We start from the raw sequence: 21,506 nt of genomic DNA on the forward strand, positions 1-21,506 counted from the left end.
TAATTAATGATTATTATTAATTTGCTGCTAGGGTCTATATATACGAGACACTTGTAGTGAAGCTACTTCATCTTCAAATCCATTACTTGTTATACACATCATTGTTAGTTACGTTGTTGCACCACGCACACAATGACGAGTCTCATGATAAACCACCCTATTAATTCCATGGCAAGTAGTGTTATTAGGACACTTTCACAATCACAACATATGCAACTTCCAATGTTACGCCCTACTAGGATGCATGCCTTGGTGAGTTAATTATAGATTTTCTTATAATAATTAACATAAATTGTTCACATTATTTTTATTTAATTTGGTGATCGAAGATGCATGTATATTTTGTGTTTTATTTTGGATATGGCCATCATCATCAGGCCATTAAAAGTGATCTTGAGATAATGAGGCAGCAGATGGTGGTGGTGGATGATGATGAATCATATGCAATGAAAGGAGGCGAGGGTCCTCACAGTTATGCCAAAAACTCCATTATTCAGGTAATTAATAATAAGCTAATTAATTAATAAATTTAATTTTAATGTATTATTAATGTAAAATTATTTTACACGTATCACATTGTAAAAATAACTATTTTTTACATTAATTCCGTGAATAATCATATAAGAGAACAGTTATAGTTGTACGATTATGTACATTAAAATTAAACTCTTAACTAATATGTATGCATCTAATAAGTACGTGTTATATATTTACGATTCTTCGTGTTCATTTTAGTTTCTGACATATCTTGATATCCTTGATTGTTTCCGTTGGATTTTGGCTTTACATTAAAGGAATTAAAGTGCTTTTCTTAGATAGTTAACAAGTTGATTGACATTAAATTCATATATATATCTTTTTCATAATTGATAAGACCAATATAATTTCTCATAACTTAATGCATGGCACCAATAATAGTATATTAACATTATCAGACATGGTATACCATCAATATATATATGGGAACACGATAGGTTCAAAGGAAAGAAAAATCTAGATACGGATGGAGTAAGATATAAAACAATAAATGCATATAATATAAAATTATTATGAAAAAACAAAACTATATGATATTTTAATATGAGATTATTATCTTGATAACTAAAAAAGAAAAAAACTATATATTATATAAAAAGATATCCCGTGACATTTTAAATCTTGTCATACACTATATGTATAATAAAATGCATTTATTTATTTATAACGATAATATAACCTCTATTTTTATTTGTAGTTGAGCTCCTAATTTCATATCTCAAAATGTTAATGGATCAACATTTTTAGTAGAAAGCATATTGATTAGTGTAGCTCATTTGATTAAGCACAAATATTAAGAGCTTAACATACAAAGAAAAAATATAACCTCTTAATATTTGTGTTTAATATAGAATTCATTTTTTTACACATTTTAATAAAACCTCCTATCAAATTCTATTTTATTCCTCTAGATAATACCATCTTAATTAAGAGTTATTTTATTAAACTCTATATCTAGAAAAGATAAAAGAGGAGTGCTAGGGCCATCAAGTTGTGTGATTTGTAGCCATTAATTAATTATCATTGATGATTTTAATGGTGTGAGATTTCATCCAAATGTGAGAGATCACTCACTTTACTTTTGCTGGTTAAGTGCTGACCAGATTTCAATAAAATTGCTGGGTTCTAGACTTTTTCTTTTATTAATAAGTTCAATTTATAATTACAAAATAAATCCGAAATGTATGTTTGTTTGATTGCAGAAAGGTTTGATTGATGGCAGTAAAAGATTGATCCATGAAGCCATATCACAAAGCTTTGATCCAAAAGAACATGTTCATGGAAATGATGAACCATCAAAACCAATTTGCATAGCAGACTTAGGATGCTCAACAGGACCAAACACATTCTTTGCAATGCAAACCATAACTGAAGCAATACAACAACAATTCCAATCACATGGTCTTGCTTCTCAAATCCCAGACATCCAAGTTCTCTTCAATGATCAAGTCTCAAATGACTTCAACACACTCTTCAAGAACCTTCCCCAACAAAGAATCTATTATGCAACCGCTGTTCCTGGCTCTTTCTGTGGACGCTTGTTTCCAAAACAAACACTTCATTTGGTTCACTCTTCTGCAGCACTTTGCTGGCTCTCTAAGCTCCCCAATGAGATCACAGACTCAGATTCTAGTGCTTGTAACAAAGGGAGGATTCATTACACTGATGCACCTAAGGAAGTGGCAGATGCTTATGCAACTCAGTATAGCAAAGACATGGGGAATTTCCTCCATGCTAGAGCTCAAGAACTTGTGGAAAATGGGCTAATGCTACTTCAGTTTCCTGTGTCTAATGTTCTTCTTGATTCAGATGTAGACCCTGCTAAAGTTTTTGAACTCATTGGAACTTGCCTTGTGGATATGGCCAAAGTGGTAAGAAGAATTAGTAAATAGTAAACCTTTTGTTACATATCTTGAAGAGTGAAAAACAAATTAATTGATTAATTATCATTAATGCAGGGAGTGATTAGTGAAGAAAAAGTGGATTCATTCAATGTGCCTTTGATATACCCTTCTGTTAAGGCTGTGAAGGAAATTTTTAGAGGATGTGATGAATGTTTTAGCATTGAGTGGATGGAAATATTGGAATTCAAGAACATGGTGTCATTGCCAACTGTGCAAATATTTGTTTCATGGTTCAGAGCTGCGCTGCAAGGGATGATTGAGAAACACTTTGGAGCAGAAATAGTTGATGAGCTTTTCGAACGCTTTGCCGAGAAAGTTAAGGAATTTCCAGACATCATGGACACAGATAAACTAAAACTTGATGTGCTGTTTGTTCTTCTCAGGAGAAAGAACAAGGCAAGGCCATAGGCTGTGTTTTTCAATGTGAGCATCATCAGGTTTAATTAGTAAATGGGGATATAATAAAGAGTTGGTTCCATTATTATATTATTAATTATCTTAAACTGGATATTACTGCTACATTTGAATTTTGCTTAAATATCTAATGGTTTATTAGAGGTTCAAAATTTGTATTAAGTCAATAACAGATCAGAGTGGCTAATGATGTTTACTTGCAGTTTTTCAACTTCCAACTCTCCGTTGCCGTTAAATATATGTCATAAAATGTACAAAACGTAGATAATACATGACTAGATCAAATATGCGATTATTTGTCGTTCAATCCACGTTCTTTATGTTATAAAATATTAAGAATAGTAATAATAAAAATATGCTAATGAAAAAAAATTATTAATTAGTATCACAGATAGAATTAATTATTTTATTTTATGCTAACCTCTATTAGTAGTAGAAAAATAAATGATATTAAATAGTTATAGTTATTTTATATTTCGGCGATAATGAATGTTATTTAATATTTACCAATTACCATCTTATTCTTCACAACCGGCTAAACCGTGACTATCCACAAGTACCAAAAATATTCATGCCTTGATGCGCACAAGTTTTCGTTAACCACAAGAACCAGATGAACTTTTTATTAAACAGGGTTCAAATAAGATATTCCCCTTAACAACATAATTTCTTTTTTAATCCCCTTGAATTTCTTGTGCGTCTTACGATCCAACAATTTCCTTTGTTGAGTTTACGTAAATCTACAACATAAAAGTTCACAAGGGACAATCCACATAGTACACTCTTTTAGAGACAAACAATCCCGAACATGATACTACTCATCATCATAAAAGAGGGTAAGAAATCTTTGAATATATAGTGATACAAGTATATGTTTTCTGACGAGTTGGCATGTATAGATGGGGGAACCCCACTCTGCATGAAGTAGAAAATTGGAAATAAACCAACTGTACTTACAACATTTTTTGTATAAACTATTCACAAACCAATGACAATGCAAACTAACAAAATACAAATCCAGAAACGACCCAAAAAATACACATCGATGCTCCACGCTGGTCTAAAGCTTTAAGATAACAGGTATATCTAAATCCGATTTGTTGAGGAGATAGCTGATGGAAAGAATAATCTCTCTTATTATAGAAGACGGTTGGATTAACACTATTGCTGCTTATAGTATCCACCTTGATGAGGTGGAGGGTATGGAGATGGAACGGTATATGGAGGCCTGGGAACAGAACCAGGTTGCTGAGCTGGCGCATTATAGTATGGACCACGCCATCCAGGATATGCAGGTTGGCCATACTCTGCTGGTGCCTGCTGATGAACCTGATGGGGTTGGTATGGAGCGGCAGATGTTGGTGGAATGTGGTATGGAGGTGGAGGCTGATGCGCTACTGAACCATATGAGGGAGGGGGATGTCTGTAGGAAGAAACCGGAGGCTGCTCAGGTGGTTGATAATAAGGTGTTTGGGGACGAGGATCTGTTTGTTGTGTACTGGGTCTTTGGTTTTGGCTTCCAACTGGTGGGTAGCTACTACTAAAAGCACCTGAGTTTTTATCTTGGAAACTCAGACCAGCCACTTGTCTTTGAACATCTTCAATCATTTCTCTGCACTGGATGTTCCTTGTCATTACAAAGTCATTACTCTGCTGCTTTACATTTGTGATCGCATCCTATCGAACAGAAATTTGCATAAATAGCAAGTACTTGTTTTCAACCATATATTTAATCATACTCAGATAATTTTTTGCATAATAGAATTCAATCAACATAGTTGATAAGTTCTAACCTGCAGAGTAACATAGAATTTTAACCCTTCATTAATGTTGTCTTTTATCTCTCGAAACTTGGCTATGGCAGCTTCAATCTGCTTATAGCATTTTTCACGTGAAGCTGAGATATTATAAGGAAACCATGAAAAGATCAACCATCAGACAAGTAGGGTGACTACACCGAAAAAAAAAGAAAGGGTAGCATTCTGTATGAAATAATAAGAGACAATTTTCTGTTGCTGGTTAATATTCAGTTTTGTGTACATTAAAATCAGATTCAATATTGAGGAGAACAACCAAATACGATATACCTTTGTAGTCTTCAAGATTGAAGAGAGCCGAGAATTCATCATTCTGAGCCTGTAAACAGAAGCAAATGGTTGTTAGAATCACATGATTGAAGATTGTTGCTTGCTCACAATAATAATCAATGTAGTAAGTAAAAAAGGAACCCCAGAAAATTTTGTTCTAAAAAAAAATCCACCAAGACAGTTTGGGAAATATTTCTCTTCAGAAGTTCTAATATGCATCAATTCTTTTTAAGTGAGCACACATAATGCAATACCTGGATCTGCATCAACAGTTGCTCCTGTGCCTCAATATTTTGAGCTATTTCTTCACAAATATGATCATATTTTGCTATTTCCTTCTTAAAGAGATCCTCATGAGAGCCAGTGGATGTCATCAACTTTGGTAATATATCATCCTGAAGATATTTTTAGAAATATAAGCAAAGATAACTAGTACATGTTATAGATTAATGAACCACGGATTACATAGGATGGAAAAAAATTCCACAAGCGGCATCCTAATCAGGTGTACCTTTCTTTTCATCTCTTTAAGCATGTCTTCAAGACCAGCCCTTTGGGCTCCAAGAGTTTCTAGTTGCCTCTGAAATAGCGAGCACAAAATTTGATAAGAATTATAAACACATCTAATGCCAATGTTGTAGTCATTTTTTAACATTATAACCCTATGAAACAATTAGAACATATATTATTAATATTCCTTTTGTAAACTGAAATCCCTTTTCCTACTGCTAACTCTAATCAAAATTCCATTCCATTTCACATCTCAAATTTTCCTCCTGAATTTTCTAGCTTTAGTAAGGTTTCTTAATTATGACTGTACTTGGAAGAAAGCTATTCAGTGCTCAGTACATTGTCCCACGATATGACACAGATAGGATGAACTGAAGAACTGTAAAACAAAAATATTACTGAAATTGTATAGCAAAAAATCTGTCACATATCCAGAAAATTCTAAGAGAAAAATAACAGTTATATAAATTATTGATTCAAGAACTGGTAGTCAATCTTATTCTTTGAAAATCATAATATAACAATCATAAAATAACCATAACGGGGCCAAAAACAGCAACTAACCAGGCTCTGCTTGAGAGATCCCACAATAGCATCTTCATTTTGATCTAAAGACATAATCGGCCTTGCCAAGGTTGGAAGTGCGGATTCAATCTGGTAAAGTACATAGGAAGTTCAATGACTGAACAACATGTCCTAGCCACACCAAGAGCCGAATGAATCATAACAAATAGTACAACAATTTACCGGGCGGGCATCAAGGATTGACATGAATGCCGAATTTTCTCTAACCGAACGCTCAATTCGACCATCACTTTCAGCAGCTTGCTTCAAGTTACCTGCAAACCTGTTCAGCCTATCCTGCAAGTTCTTTGTCAAAGTGCTTGATTGAGGTCTAGTCCATTTTGTCCCAAACTGGCTTCTAAATTGAGAATCTTCTCTTGCTTCCTTTTGCAACAGCTCCTCAGTCTGGACCAATAGTTCTTGATTCACCCTCCTTAGGTCCCTCAGTTGCTGCAACTCTGCTTCCAAGCCAGCAGGTCCCCCACTGATCTGCACAGCCTCCACATCTTCTTTGAGACTTGTTGGAAGAGTAAAATTTCCTTCCAAAGCAAGAATAGAATCCGGAAGTTCCATTTCCTTGAGCCTAACTCGTGTTAGCTCACTAGCTTGCTGTAGCTTCTCAGCCTGCATTCTTATAATGTCATCTACCATTTCAGTATACCTGGAGAGGGCCTTTGTACTGCTGTCAGGTACAAGGCTAGCAAACATCTTCTCTTTGCTTGCATCCAGCACCTCACTCATTGCCATTGGCTTCACCATAGAAAATGCTGCAAGAGGTGGTAGGGAACTGGGAGAAGGAACTCTCATGAGGTAAACCCTGTCGTTCTCCTTGACAGCCCTTTCCAGGTTTCGGTTAATATTGGCCTCTAACTTGCCAATTGCATCGAGAATCTGTGCTGCAGCACCCTTTGAATTTTTCTTCGCCTCAGTTAGCACGTTAATGGCACTCCTGAGTCGCGCAATCTCCTCTGCTATTTCTTCTTTTTCATGTAGCTCCAATCCATACCTAAAGCAAGCTTCAGCATAGAACAAAGCCGATTTCAGCTGGACATGCGCTATCCACGACTTATCAAAATGTGTGTTTAAAGGTGCAACATTCAATGCAGCTAAAGCTTCCTCATAATACAGCCCAACCTACAGCATCCAATTACAAGTTCAATTAATTAGCTTCATCAGCTTATATTCCTAAAACAAAATCAATTAGAATTTCAGAAGTTCAATCAAAGCAAAAACAGCAAAACCAAAAACTGAACGGACCTGCCTAGAGATCTTGGAACAAACACCTGGTGTGCTTCCTTTGGCGATACTGTTCTCAAAGACGCACTCTTGAGCCTGAGCTAGCATCAGCTTCTCAAGCATCCCAGCGCACTCCCCCGAGATGTCCACGGTGGCGGATCCTCCAATGGAGGCTTTCATGGACGCATTATCCCTCAAATAAGCAAACGCCCCCGCGGCTGCGATAAACGCATGTGAGGCCTGGCGACGGCCGTCCACGGTGTTGCGATCATACGAAAGCCCAATTTGGCTGTACACTGCTCCCAAATTGAAGAGTACGGAAGCCTTCTCGAGATGGATGTTCTGCTGGGAAGACTTCTGCTTGGGCTTGAAGGCGTCGAACCAGACGAAGGTGAGGGCGTTGACGTGCGCCGGGTCGGGGGAGATTGGGAATCGGGTCTCAACGAGGCAGAGGGCTCTGAAGTAGGACTGGAGGAGGTCGCGGCGGGAAGGGAGGGAGGGATCGGAGTGGCGCTCGATGTCAGCGCGTTGCTGCTTTAGGGTTTGGAGATCGTCTTCGAGGTTCTGGGCCTCACGCTCGGAGTAGTTGAATGCGATGTAGTTGCGTAGAGGGCGGTACAGGTCGACGGAATTAGTCTTCTTCTCGAAAATTGCGAGCATGATGTTGGTGGCTCCCGCGGCGGAGGACGACGGCGTCGCGGCCATCGGGAAAGAGAGAAATGCGACTGGTTCGGGTTTGGGATTTGGGTGTAGAGTAGATGTTTCTCTCTCTCTACCGTTTCGTTAAATCTCTGCTGTCCTTAGTTGTTAAGTTATGAGCTCAGTTTTCTTTCTCTCATTTTTCTTGTAAAATAAATTTATATATTACTTTCTATATTTATTTCTATTACATAAATCTACAGGCAAAAATCGATTAAATGCAAATATTCTAAACACGAATATATATGTCTTGCGTATGATATCAAATAATCAATTTGATATAAGGATTCTTACTGAAATGCTGTAATTTTTTTACATGAAAACTTTTAGAATAAATATTTAAATCGGTTCCTAATTAATTTTAAACTGACATTTTACTTTTTAATAAAATTTTTAATATACATATTAAATAAATAAATTTTAATAAGATAATAAAATTTTTAAAAAATATTATTAAAAGACAAACTAATTCTTTTACTAACAAAATTGGTATAAAAAGTATAATTACTCTTGTAGCTAATTGTTTAGTTAAAAATATTAGAACTAATATGTATAAATATATACGATTATATATGAACCAATTTAATAATTAATTTTTAGTGTTCACAAACTATCTGGAAATTTTTAATTTTTAACTAATCATCATGAACTTCACATAACTCCGGGTTAATAGTCAATTTACTAAAAGTTGTACACACACGGACACGGTTAATAAGTAATAACTAATCTAATACGCGTAGTCGCGTAGAGAGAACCCGGTCCGGTTCAAGAAAAGAGAAAGAAGGATAATCACTATTAAATAATTAATTAATGTATTAAGGTATTACAGTAGGGTATAAATAGAGTGCAGGCAAAGGCACGCAGCATAGCATCCCATCTGTTCGTCGATCCTCTTTCTTGAAGGAGCGGAGCAACCCTCTTCGCTGCGGCAACTCCTACCCCAACCCTAACCACTCCTCCCCGATTCGCTTCTTTGCTTAGGTACTGATTCCTTTCCTCTTCAATTTCATTTCTTTTACATCCTCTCTCTATTAGGGTTTCTTGCTACGAATTTATATTGGGTATTTTTTCGCGATCGGTTTAATTAGGGCTTTATTGGCATCATATGATTTAGGGTTCTCTTGGTACTTTTCTTTCCTCTTGGTATAATTTTATTTAGGGTTTGTAGTGTCTGGTTTTAAATTGTTGGGATTTGCATTTCAACGATAGGCATATCTTTTGATTTGATGCAGATAGCGCGTAATTGCTTATTGCTGAATTTGGGGTTTGATTGCTGCTAGGTGGATTTTTCTTCTTCCACACATAAGGTAAGAAAAGGAAAGGGAGAGTATTAATGAGTTACTATCTGTCTTTGAACTGTTGAATTGTTTGATTCGTTTGATGATAGGGATAGGGATATGAGCAAAGACATGTACAAGATTTAGATTCTCTATTTGATATCATTTCAATTTCTATGAATCTCCTCAGTAATTCTTCCCAGTGCAGAAAATAGTTTTTCAGTTTTCTCCAGCGAACTGTTTCCTATGTAATTTTTTTACGCCATTGAATCTTAGCCTTGCCCCACATCCATGAGCATCTGTATTTCTGGGTACGTCTTTCTAAGTGGGTAAGGGAGAATAATGCATACTAGGTATGAAGATGTGATTATTTTATTATTGTTATTATTCCCAAAGTTTTCGGCATCCATTTTATTTTTTCCATATGATAGGTATAAAGATGTGGCACGCTGTTGCTATTGTTGCTTTGTTGTGTTGGTCTTGCGATTTCTGCATATCTTTTTTATCACAGAACAAATGTTCAGTAGATTTTGACTGGATACTAATCTGGGGATTGTAATGTTTTGTATCATAGGGTGTTTGTCCTTTTTCATTCTATTCAAATTATGACTTGATTTGGTTCTATAACTAACTTTGATTTTTCTCTTCTGTGAGATGCACTTCCGGTCATCATTTTGCCAAAATGCAGTTTTTGAGTTGGGTTTTATATATAAATGGACACCAAACGATTCATCCAGCTGGTTGAGGAGAAGAAGAAGAAAATTATGGAGAGAAAGGAAGCTCCTTTGAAGTGGGAGCAGAAGCTGGAAGCTGCTGCGAAGGCCAAGGCTGAAGCTGAAGCTAAAGAGAGGAGGCTGAAGGCTGCAAAACATAAGAAAAGATCAGGATCCGACAGTGACAGTGATTATGACACTGATGATGAGGGTAAGAAGACCAGTAAAAGATCTCATAGGAAGCACAGGAAGCATTCTCATCATGACTCTGACCATGAGAAAAGGAAAGACAAAAGCTCCAAGCGCAGGGCTAAGAGACGGTCCTCAGAATCTAGTGATTTTAGTAGTGATGAATCTGAGAGCATCTCTGACGAGGAGAGGAGAAGAAAGAAGAATCACAAGAAGCAAAAACGTCGACGATCAAAATCAGATTCAAGTGATTCTGATTCTTCTGCTGATGAAATTAGCCAGAGGAAAAGGCATCACAAAAGGCATCGCCATTCAAAACATAGTGAATCAGACTTCTCTACTGATGAAGAAGACAGTCCAGCTCGTAGAAGAGGTCATGGAAAGCATCACAGGCGACACCGACGATCAGAACCTGGTGAATCTGACTCATCAAGTGATGATGCTCATCGTAAGAGAAGCCACAAAAGAAACCATAAACATCACAAGCGATCGCATAATGTGGAGTTGAGATCATCCGATTCTGATGATCCCAGCCATGGGCGAAGAAGCAGGTCACTGGGGAAGTACTCAGACGAAGATTCTGAAGTAGAAAGAAAAAGATCAATGCACAAGAAGCCCAACCACCAACCCCATCACTCACATGACAAACATCAGCACTACTCAGATGAGGAGAAAAATCATTCCCATCAGCGCTCGCCAAAAGTAAATGGAGACCATGAAGAGGGTTTAGAGCAAACTGAAACTGATGAAAAGGATGGTGCTGATAAGTGGAAGCGGAGCTATGATTGAGAATAACGATGATCAAATTGTTTGATTTAAGCGTCGATGTTCTGTTGTTATTTTTTTAGGCGGTGACTATCCATCATTCCATTTCGAGTTAAACAATTTCATTATCATGGGTTGATGTTTGTTGACTAAAACTGAACATGGAAATTCCATTAGGGATATTGGTTTGTTGTACTACATTGATCTTTTATTTGATTCACCTGGAAGCAGCTTACATTTTAATGTTATCCCCTAAGGCACTTTGGTGGGATTTTTATGATTCTCTTTCTCTTGCTAATCCTGACTAATATCTATTTGTTAATCCGTCAAATACCATCCTCAATCAAACAAGATATCTGTTTGTTAACTGATTATCCGATTAAAACAACAGGCTTTTTTACTTCAAAGTATGTCTCAATTTGACAAGTCAAGGATTAATCTACCAAAGATCAAAACTATTTTATGATTTATTGTTGGCCAATGAACTGTTACATGCACAAAACAGAATACAAACTTTCAACATGTATTTAATCGAACTAGTGAACTAATCAGTAGACCAATCCAAAGTTATATCATAACTTCATGAAATATAGTACAGCTTCCCTTCTGTTTTCCATTTGTACTCCAGCTTTTAGGGTATCCCGTAAGTTTGTTAATTTTGATTTTGGGTTTGAAGGAAAATGAAAACGCCTTGTGTAAAATGAATTAATTTTTTACGCTTAATCTAAGTGTAAAAACAATTTGTGGTCAAACTTGAACAACTGTGGTAAGGTTATACCTAATACCTATGTTCCAACTTAACTATTTAAGAAGCGATCAAGAGCTGGAAATTCCATATTGGCTCAATTCCAAAATTGTTTATTTTTTACAGAATTACAGTCTAAGCTGGGCTGAGATTTACTTGACCCTCAGCAACAACAATGAATAAATAATCATACAGACAGTATATATTTTCAAAAATTGATACACAACAATGCCTAAGTTCTTTTTTGCTCAAAAGTTCTTCAATATCTTCTCACCTGAGACTCCATCCGCAACGAGAATAGATGTCACTTCCTGCAATAGACACATCAATTTTGAGAGAATCATGCATTAGTATATTGCAGAGAATAAAAAAAAAAGAAACAACAAAATGATCTTGACATCATGAATAACGAAACCAGTAACCCAAATACTACTAGAGTACGCACCTCAGTCATCTCTTTCTGGCCACAAAGTACTGCACCAGTTGATAAAGGGTTTGATATTTGCTTCACTTTTTTAAATGCCTCCTGTGAAGGTGAATCATGTGTCAGAAAGACAAAAACACATAATCCTTTTTAATTTTACCCTGTGAAGGTCAATCATGTGAAAATCTAATCTGATACCAGCACAACTTACCTGTACATAGCCTCTCTCCCCACTCCAACTATCATCTGGTTGAGATAACACAGGCACAATCTTCACACCAGAAGATTCCCATTCCTTAAATCTATCCTATAATATAAAATAGTATGATTGTTATTATAACAAGTTCTAACTGAAAGTCCAAGGTTTGCTTCTTTAAACCAACAAACAACTCAAGTAACCTGATAAGCCATTCTCTGAAGGTTTCTTGCCCCATAATATAGCCTTACGTCAGACCTTTGAGCAGCACCAAATCCTGACTCGACAAGCGATCGAATTGGGCTGTACACAAGGAAGTAAACATAATCAGAGTGTAAGGGAAAAATGTAGGATTAATAGAACATTGCTTTGTTGTTAATAGATATTCATCACACAATAGAAAAGGATATTAGGACAATACTCTCAGACAAGAAGGGCAAAGAAAACGTTAAAACAGACTAAAGAACATGTGAGTTCCCCAATCACCCTACAAGTCTAGTAATCTAAACTATGTTCTATCAATCACATTGAGACCAAACATGGTGCACCAAATTTCGAAACCGCCTGCCTTTCTAGAAGGCAAAACTTTCAAGACTTATTAATCTAATTTAGTAAGTTACAATTGAACTGCACTTCATTGATTTGAAGATGCACTTTATTGATCTCAATCTTCAAGTTAAGCTCATTGGACAAGATTATCAAATTATCATTTTCTTTCCTCCTCCTCAAGCCATTTCAAGTCGAAATAAACAACAATGAAGTGAAATTCCACCACCACCATCAAATAAAAAATTGGAATAACTGAAGACCAACATAATTTGAGAGAAGAAGAAAACATCTTTAACAGTGGCAAATCAAAATGCCAAAATTGGGGCAAAACAGACCTAATTCCGGAACCGGTGGCAAAGACGATGACAGTGCCGAATTTCTCCGGCGGGTCGATCCGGCTGATGTCAAACCCATTTCCCATGACCGAGCTCAGCTCCACCACATCCCCTCTCTTCAACGCGCACAGCGCCTCCGCAGTGGACCCCTTCACGCTCTTCACCAAGAACTCGAACGCGCCACGCGCAGATGCCAGCTTCGGCGGCGATGCGATGGCAAGGAACACGGGCTTGGGCGCGTCGGGAACACGTAGCTGAAGGTACTGGCCGGCGCGTGTGTGTGACTCCACGAGATCGGGCGTGGCGGAGATGTCGACGGCGATGTGGAAGAGGGACTCAGCGGCGGGTTCCACCTCAGGGCGATGGCGATTGTGGTGGAGGCGAGGGCGTAGGGTTAGGGTGAGGCGGCGTAAGATGGACATAGGAAAGGGAGAGGGTTGGCTAAAGTGCGCATGGGGGTGTAGGTTAAGGTTTAGGGAATGTGGGGAGTGTAAGAGAGAGAATGACATCATGTGTTTGTGTTTTTGTTATAAGTGGGAAAGTGGTGTTCGGTGTCTCGAATCAGGCGGCGCCGGAGGTGCATATGTTTAGTTGCGCCTACTTCCTCTTTTTGCTCTTCATGCTCTTCTTTCAATCCTTCAGGCTAAGATCACTGCCACGTGTCAAGCTTTCCAATTTTATATCAAAAATTATTTTTGAAATAGTTTATTCAAGTTTTTAAAAATCGTAGTATATATATTTGATAAATAAAATTAAAAATATTTTTAGTAAGCGTGAATAATAATTGTATTTAGTAAAATAATTTTTAAAATTTGAATAGACTATAATAAATATAAATATAATAATAAATTTAAATATTTATTAATATATGATGTTATATTAATTTTTTATTATAATAAAAAAACTAATTTTAAGAATCTCATATTTAAATATTTAAAAGCACATCTAATTTTAAAAAGTAACAAATATAAATATATTTTTTTATTTACTAAATACAAAATAAAAAAATGAGTTCTGTTAGGGAGTTAGTGGAATATTTGTACAATATGTACAATAAACTGAGTTAAAAAATGAACATTGCTCATACTATCAGAATAACCATTCAGGTACTATCGATAATAAACATCTTATGTCATAAAAACAGTCATCCCAAAAGCTTAAGCTGATTTTCTGATACCATGTCACAATACCACTCATCCCAAAAGCTTCTGCTGATGGAAAAAAGGTAATACTAATGGTTATATTTCTAATACTGAATCGAACATCCCTAAATCATTGTACACATTATACAAATATTTCATTAGCTCCCTACACTTACTATAAAAAATATTCCCAAAAACAAAAAGGAACTACAGAAATTATTTTTTATATGGAAATAGAGATGGTGTTTTGGTTGAATATTGACATTTAAAGTGTATTACAGTATTGTGGAAGTTATTCAACATGTCCCCACGTGTTTCAACACGCCCCCACGTGTTGGTCAAGATGTTGCCACGTGTGCAACACGCCCCCACGTGTTGGCCAGGATGTTGCCACCTGTCCAACACGCCCCCCACGTGTTGACTTCCTATCTGCAAAATTCACCTATCTGTAATTACACCAAATAATCTCATTTTCAACAAAAACACCAATATTTTTTCCATATTAAAAAAAATCAGCCCAGGAACTAAGCTTTACAAATATTTTCGCAGTTTTGATGTGGTGCGAAATTTTACAACCCACACTACTTACCGGCAAGTGCACCGGGTCATACCAAGTAATACCTTACGTGAGTAAGGGTCGATCCCACGAGGATTGATGGATCAAGCAACAATAATTGATTGATTGGGTTAGTTAGGCAAGCAAAAATTGGTTTTGAGATGTTCAAAAGGTTTAAGTTCGAACTTAGAATATCAAAAGGATAGACAAATAAATGAGTTGGGAATAAAATGTTGAGAAAGCAGTTAAGGTTTTAGAGTTATCTATTTTCCAGATTTATTTTTATCACTAACTAATTTAATCATGCAAGATATAATTTCATGGCAAACTATACGTGACAAGGCCCTAATTCCTTAGACCTTCCTAGTCTCCTTTAAAATTTATTAATTGCCAATTTCTTGGTCAATTAATTCCAATTAGAGGGTGATGATCAATCTCTAGTTTATATGCCAAAAGAATTCTAATTATCCAAAAATAAAGGGATTATATGTCACGTATCCCGTTAAATACAAACAATTAGAAATTCAGTATAATAAGTGTTCCGAGGGTTACCTGAAACGTGCAGCTCGGTCGTCTTTTAGAGAGGCCCGAGGTGGGGGAATTGATGACCCGAGCTTGATATGCTGAGTGGTTGGTGGTTGTACCTGCAATGACACTCCGATGCTTAAGTTAGCAAGGGGCCAAAAATCTCTCCTTTTTATAACTAATATTAATTAATTTAAAATCTAATATCTAAAATTAAGATAATATCTTTTCCTATTTTAAAATCAAATTTGAATTTAAATCAGAATTAACTAACTACTCCGTGGTCTTGTAGCGTGGGGACCACTTGACTTCACTGGATCCGCGCCTAACTTGGGTGCTAAAATGGGGCCCAGAAATCACCCCCAGCGGTTTCTGTGTTTTCTGCACATGGCGCATGTCACGCGTACGCGTCAGTCACGCGTACGCGTCGCTGGTCTTCTTCGCAAGTCACGCGGACGCGTTGGTCATATGGACGCGTCGCTGAGCAGATCTTCAAATCACGCGTACGCGTCAGTCATGCGCACGCGTCACCGTGGAAAGCTCCAAATCACGCGTACGCGTCAGTCACGAGTACGCGTCGCTCCTCGGTGTTATCTCCTTTAATTCTTGAGCTGCAGAAACTCCATCAAATCCAGTCGAATACTACCTAAAATAAACAAAATTGCAAAAGACTCAAAGTAGCATCCATATTGCCTAAAATATAATTAATTTTTTTTATTAAACTCAACAAATTAGATGCAAATTCACTAGGAAAAGATAGATAAGATGCTCACGCATCACAACACCAAACTTAAACTATTGCTTGTCCTCAAGCAACCAAAACTAATATAAGCTTATGATGTGAATTTGCATGAGAATGAGAGTTCGATTAAGCTTGTGTCTCTTTTTATAGTGGGGTTTATAACTGTAATCCTGAATAGGTTTGGCATCTCACTCTCCTTTGAATCAAGAATGTTATTGTCATTCAAAATTAGAATCCGGATGATATTATGAATTCTCTGATCTTTACATTTCAGTTTAATCCTTGAACACAGCAAAATTTACTTTAATTTATTTTTCTTTGGTGCTTTGCACCTTGCGCCTAGCCGTGACTTTAAATGTTTTTGTCTCAAGAGTTACTTGACACAGAAACACCACAAGTACTTAACTAGGAAACTCTCTTTGAGTTCTGATTTTTCTTTTAATTACTCCCAGACAGTGGTGCTCAAAGCCTTTGGCATACTCTGTTAAATGTAATTGATCTCGACTCTAAGTGTTCTGTCTCAAGGATTATTTGATATAATCACACCACAAGCATATGACTAGGGAAACAACTCTTTGAGCTTTTAATCATGTCTGACCTCCCTAGTCATTGATGCTCAAAGCCTTGGACCTTGTTTTTATTTTATTTTATTTTATTTTCGCTGTTTCTTTTACTTCAAGGATTAAATTTTTATTTATTTCAGAGAAGGCATAATAATTCTCTAAATTCCTATTCCTTATACATCAACATCCCTTGATTCAAATTCAAATATACACTGTTCATATCATGCATTCAAAAATCACAGAAAATACCACTACATTTAAGTAAATAAGACTATTCTTAGAATTAAACTCAATTTCTCATGCAATACATCACTTCTTTTTCTTTTCGTTTTAGATTCAAGTTCAGTGAGTGGTACATGAAACATCGTTTCAGCATTAAAGAAATTAAAAAAAACTAGTCCTAGAATTCTAACTAATAAAAGATCATGCAACAATCAAAGCAAAATAGCAGAAAGGCAGAACATAACATAGAAAAAAAGAGGGGAGGAATAAAAATGAAAGGAACTCAACCACCTTAGTTATCCTAGTGGTCGCTTTATTCTTCAGGTTGTGCTCCTCCGTGAAGATGATTCGCCTCCCTTTTGGTGCCATAGGAATAAACAGAAAAGCTTTAAGCGAAGCGTCAACACCAAACTCAAAGGTTTACTTGTCTTCAAGTAAATAAGATCTGAAAATAGAAAGAGATAAATATTATGAGGAAAGAAAAATAAAAGGATAAAATAATAAGAGAGAATTAGGATTGGGAGAGAGAGAGAGAAAGAAAACTAGGCAGCGAACTAGTGTGGCGCAAGCGACACGAACGCGTGGGGCATGCGTACGTGTGAGTCGCGAATGTTCTTAATGACGCGTTAGCGTCAGGCACGCGTCCGCGTGCCCTGGATTTTGTGCGATTCACGCGAAGCCAGCCGCGCCCCCGCACGACTTTCTGTTCGCATGGCTTGGGAACCAAAATTACATATGACGCGTTCGCGTCACGCACGCGCACGCATGGATGGCCAAATGTGCAATCGACGCAGCCGCGCCAGGTACGCGTCCGCATGACCAAATTTGTGCTTCTAACACACTTCCTGCCCTAAGCCAGCACAACTCTCTGTTCGAATTTAAATATTTGTCAAATTAGGAGTGACGCGATCGCGTGAGTGGCTTCAGAAGGGAATGACGCGGACGCGTCGGCGACGCGTTCGCGTGATAGGGATTATGCGTCTAGCACCAAGCCATCACCACTCCAGCACAATATTTGGTTGTGCACCCTTTTTATGTCGAAAATCAGTGCACGCGGCCGCGTGCGTCACGCGGTCGCGTGGGAGGCTAATATTCCCACATGACGCGGATGCGTCGCTGATGCGGTCACGTCGCGTGGCATTTTATTTTATTTTCTTTCTTTTTTTTATAGCTTGAGGTGTTCGGTTCCTGGGAGAACATAGCTGCATGATCAGAAAATTAGTAAGAACTCAATAAAAAATAAAATAACTAAGAAAAACTACTACGAAAAATAGTGAAGGATACGAAATTATCGGGTTGCCTCCCGACAAGTGCTTTTTTATCGTCACTAGCTTGACGGTCAGCTCATCTAAGGAGGAGGATCATAGGGGCTCAGCTCTTCACCCCTTACTTTGAACTTTTTTCCTGTATCTCCATAACATAGCTCAATATGCTCCCGAGAGAGGATTCTGATTACTGTATAAACCCATGCTGGATTGCTGGTCAATACTACCTTCATTCCTGGGAAGAAACCTTCAGTGGGATCTTTTTGTTTCTCCATCCTCTGGGTACTTTCTTCTTTTTGGGACCTCTTCCTTGGTAGATGATGCATTTCCAACACCAAACTTAGGTTTGATGTCCGGAGAAATTTTATTGACTGTTACCAAGGGAGGTTTGAGTTGCAGATTCTGCTGTGTATCATCAGGCGATTTTTGAAGGTTTGGATCAATAAGCTCAGCCTGCATGCACCTTTCTTCTTCACCTGTTGGATGTATATCTTTGAAGACATGAAAGACTAGTTGCTTATTATGCACTCTAAGCACTAATTCACCCACTTCTACATCAATCAGAGCTCTTCCAGTGGCTAGGAATGGTCTTCCTAGAATTATAGAGGCATTCTCATCCTCCCCTGTATCCAGAATCAGAAAGTCTACTGGGAGGAAGAACTTTCCCACTTTGACCAAGATATTCTCCACTAATCTGTATGCAGGCTTCATAGATTTATCTGCCATCTACAATGCTATCTTTGTGGGTTGTTCCTCTTGGATTTGCAGCTTCTTCATCACAGATAAGGGCATTAGATTTATGCTTGCCCCCAGATCACATAGGGCTTTCTCAAACGTTGTGCTCCTAATGGTGCATGGAATTTGAAAGCTCCTTAGATCTGGCATCTTCTTTGGCAAGTTATTCTGAATTACAGCACTACATTCCTTAGTCAGGACTACTATCTCATCTCCCTTTAAACGCTTTTTCTTTGACAACAGCTCCTTCATGAATTTGGCATAGATAGGCATTTGCTCCAAAACCTCAGCAAAAGGAATATTGATTTGTAACTTTCTGAAGATTTCCAAGAACTTTGAGAACTGCTTGTCCTTGGTCTCCTTTTGAAGTCTCTGAGGATATGGCATCTTAGCCTTGTACTCAGGAGCCTTTGGCAGTGTAGGATAAGTGTCAAGAGAGTCTGGGAATGGGTTGTCTGCACGCTTTGGAGGGGCGTGCTCTACTTCTTCCTTCTTCTCCTCTGGAGCATCCTTTTCAACTAGCTCTTCATTGACCTTGGTCTCAGAACCAGCTACTTTACCACTCCTTAATTGAATAGCCTTGCAATCATCTCTTGGGTTCACCACTGTATCACCTTGAAATGTGCTTGCGGACCTCTCAAGTATTTGTTTGCTCAGTTGGCCCACTAGCACCTCTAAATTTCTAATGGAGGCTCTGGTTTCCTGCATAACTTGCGCTTCCGTACTTGCCACTTGTCTACTTATCACGGAGATAGCCTTGCATTCCTCTCTTGGATTTGGAATTGTGTTATTAGGAAGGCTATTAGTGGTCCTCTGATCAATTTCATTAACTCTGGTGGCTATTTGACCCATTTGAATCTCCAGGTTCTTGATGGATGCTCTGGTTTCCTGTCTAAAACCTGTCAATATTGCTTCCAGATCATTGTTCTGTTGGAAACCGCCCTGAGAATTATTGTTGAAGTTTTGAGGTCTCTGAGGTTGATCCCTCCATCCAAAATTTGGGTGATTCCTCCATCCCTGGTTGTATGTCTTAGAATATGGATTATTGTTGGGATTCCTAGGACCACTCCCCATGTAATTCACCTGTTCAAAAGAGGGTTGAGCATAATCATAATTATCATTTTGCATAAAGTTACCTGCCCAGTCATAGGAGACTTCCTGTGGTGGATTTCGGGTGTTGATAGCTGATACTTGCATGCCACCTATTTTTTGAGTAAGTAGATTTATTTGCTAAGACATCAGCTTGTTCTGAGCAAGAAGAGCATTAATAGCATCTACTTCCAACACGCCTCTCTTCTGAGGGGTTTCAGAATTTACAGGATTCCTGTTAGAGGAATATAAATATTGGTTGCTTACAACCAATTCAATCAGCTCAATAGTCTCCTCCGGTGTCTTCTTCTTGTGCAATGAACCTCCTGCAGAATTGTCTAAGCAAATTTTGGACATTTCACCCAAGCCTTCATAAAATATGTCTATTTGTGTCCATTTGGAGAACATGTCTGGAGGGCATTGCCTAGTCAGTAGCTTGTATCTCTCCCAAACTTCATACAGAGTCTCACCATCCTTCTGTCTGAAGGTCTGAACCTCCATCTAAGCTTAGTCAGCTTCTTCGGTGGGAAAAATTTTGTGAGAAACTCAGTAACCACCTTGTTCTAAGTATCCAAACTGTCCTTGGGTTGAGAATCTAGCCATAGTTTTGCTCCATCCCTCAGAGCAAACGGGAAGAGCATTAGTTTGTACCCTCTGTTTGTCTTCACAGTATCACAAATCTGCAGAAAACTTGAAATGAATTGATTTGGGTCTTCGTGGGGAAGACCATGATACTGGCAGTTTTGTTGCACCAGGGTGACCAGTTGAGGCTTCAACTCAAAGTTGTTTGCAGTAATAGGAGGCACCACAATGCTTTTTCCATAAAGATCCGCAGTAGGGGTAGAATAAGAGCCAAGCACTCTCCTTTGTTGATCATCCCCATTCGGATTTGCCATATTAACATTAGCATTATTATTGGGATCCATAGTGGATTCTGTAGCCTTGTAAAGTCTTTCTTGTTGTAAACGCCGCCTAAAAGTCCTTTCAGGTTCAGGATCAAAGTCTAAGAGATGTTCTTTGTCTCTATTCCTGCGCATAAACAATCAGAAAACAAGAAAGAATGGGAATCTCTACGTTAAAGTGCAGAGAATTCCCAGTGAGGTAACCTGTATAAAGAGATAAAAATATTGAATAAAATAAATAGAAGAAAAATAATAAATAGGTAACACCAAACTTAATTTCAGAAATTAAGAAAATTATTGATGCTATTTATTTAAAAAAAATTTGAAAATATTATATATATATATATATTCTTATTTTTTTGTTTTTTTTTAAAATAGATTTTTATAAATTTAAAATTAAAATGCCTAATCTAAGCAATCAAACAACTGATAGTTGTTAATCACTATCAATCCCCGGCAACGGCGCCAAAAACTTGGTGCCGAATTTTACAACCCACACTACTTACCGGCAAGTGCACCGGGTCGTACCAAGTAATACCTTACGTGAGTAAGGGTCGATCCCACGAGGATTGATGGATCAAGCAACAATAATTGAGACATTGGGTTAGTTAGGCAAGCAAA

The 21,506-nt window shown here is 37.6% G+C and overlaps 4 protein-coding genes across 5 annotated transcripts; 2 read left to right on the forward strand and 2 right to left on the reverse strand.

Moving 5' to 3' along the window:
- Window positions 1–218: 218 nt before the first annotated feature.
- Window positions 219–2,891, forward strand: LOC110275386 (loganic acid O-methyltransferase). Its single transcript, XM_021131335.2, has 4 exons — window positions 219–252; window positions 378–497; window positions 1,740–2,408; window positions 2,496–2,891. The coding sequence occupies exons 1-4, from the start codon at window positions 223–225 to the stop codon at window positions 2,847–2,849; spliced, it is 1,173 nt and encodes a 390-aa protein (XP_020986994.2). The 5' UTR covers window positions 219–222; the 3' UTR covers window positions 2,850–2,891.
- Window positions 2,892–3,682: 791 nt separating this feature from the next.
- LOC107467402 (vacuolar-sorting protein BRO1) lies at window positions 3,683–8,084 on the reverse strand. Its single transcript, XM_016086490.3, has 8 exons — window positions 7,274–8,084; window positions 6,200–7,150; window positions 6,017–6,106; window positions 5,454–5,522; window positions 5,197–5,337; window positions 4,943–4,991; window positions 4,649–4,752; window positions 3,683–4,532 (listed from the first exon to the last, which is right to left on the reverse strand). The coding sequence occupies exons 1-8, from the start codon at window positions 7,955–7,957 to the stop codon at window positions 4,017–4,019; spliced, it is 2,604 nt and encodes an 867-aa protein (XP_015941976.1). The 5' UTR covers window positions 7,958–8,084; the 3' UTR covers window positions 3,683–4,016.
- Window positions 8,085–8,785: 701 nt separating this feature from the next.
- On the forward strand, window positions 8,786–11,175 carry LOC107467471 (uncharacterized). 2 transcript variants are annotated; one of them, XM_016086581.3, is made up of 3 exons: window positions 8,786–8,932; window positions 9,184–9,258; window positions 9,883–11,175. In XM_016086581.3, exon 3 carries the CDS (start codon window positions 9,942–9,944, stop codon window positions 10,917–10,919), a length of 978 nt encoding a protein of 325 aa, XP_015942067.1. In that variant the 5' UTR covers window positions 8,786–8,932; window positions 9,184–9,258; window positions 9,883–9,941; the 3' UTR covers window positions 10,920–11,175. The 2 variants fall into 2 exon arrangements, with proteins under 2 accessions (XP_015942067.1, XP_015942068.1); XM_016086582.3 differs by having other exon boundaries at window positions 8,836–8,932; window positions 9,917–11,175.
- Window positions 11,176–11,713: 538 nt separating this feature from the next.
- LOC107467194 (fruit protein pKIWI502) lies at window positions 11,714–13,755 on the reverse strand. The gene is made up of 5 exons (XM_016086233.3): window positions 13,145–13,755; window positions 12,464–12,563; window positions 12,276–12,371; window positions 12,086–12,166; window positions 11,714–11,951 (listed from the first exon to the last, which is right to left on the reverse strand). Exons 1-5 carry the CDS (start codon window positions 13,654–13,656, stop codon window positions 11,889–11,891), a joined length of 852 nt encoding a protein of 283 aa, XP_015941719.2. The 5' UTR covers window positions 13,657–13,755; the 3' UTR covers window positions 11,714–11,888.
- Window positions 13,756–21,506: the final 7,751 nt, after the last annotated feature.

The sequence above is a fragment of the Arachis duranensis genome, chromosome 9 (genome assembly GCF_000817695.3).
Source record: "Arachis duranensis cultivar V14167 chromosome 9, aradu.V14167.gnm2.J7QH, whole genome shotgun sequence".
Lineage (NCBI taxonomy): Eukaryota > Viridiplantae > Streptophyta > Magnoliopsida > Fabales > Fabaceae > Arachis > Arachis duranensis.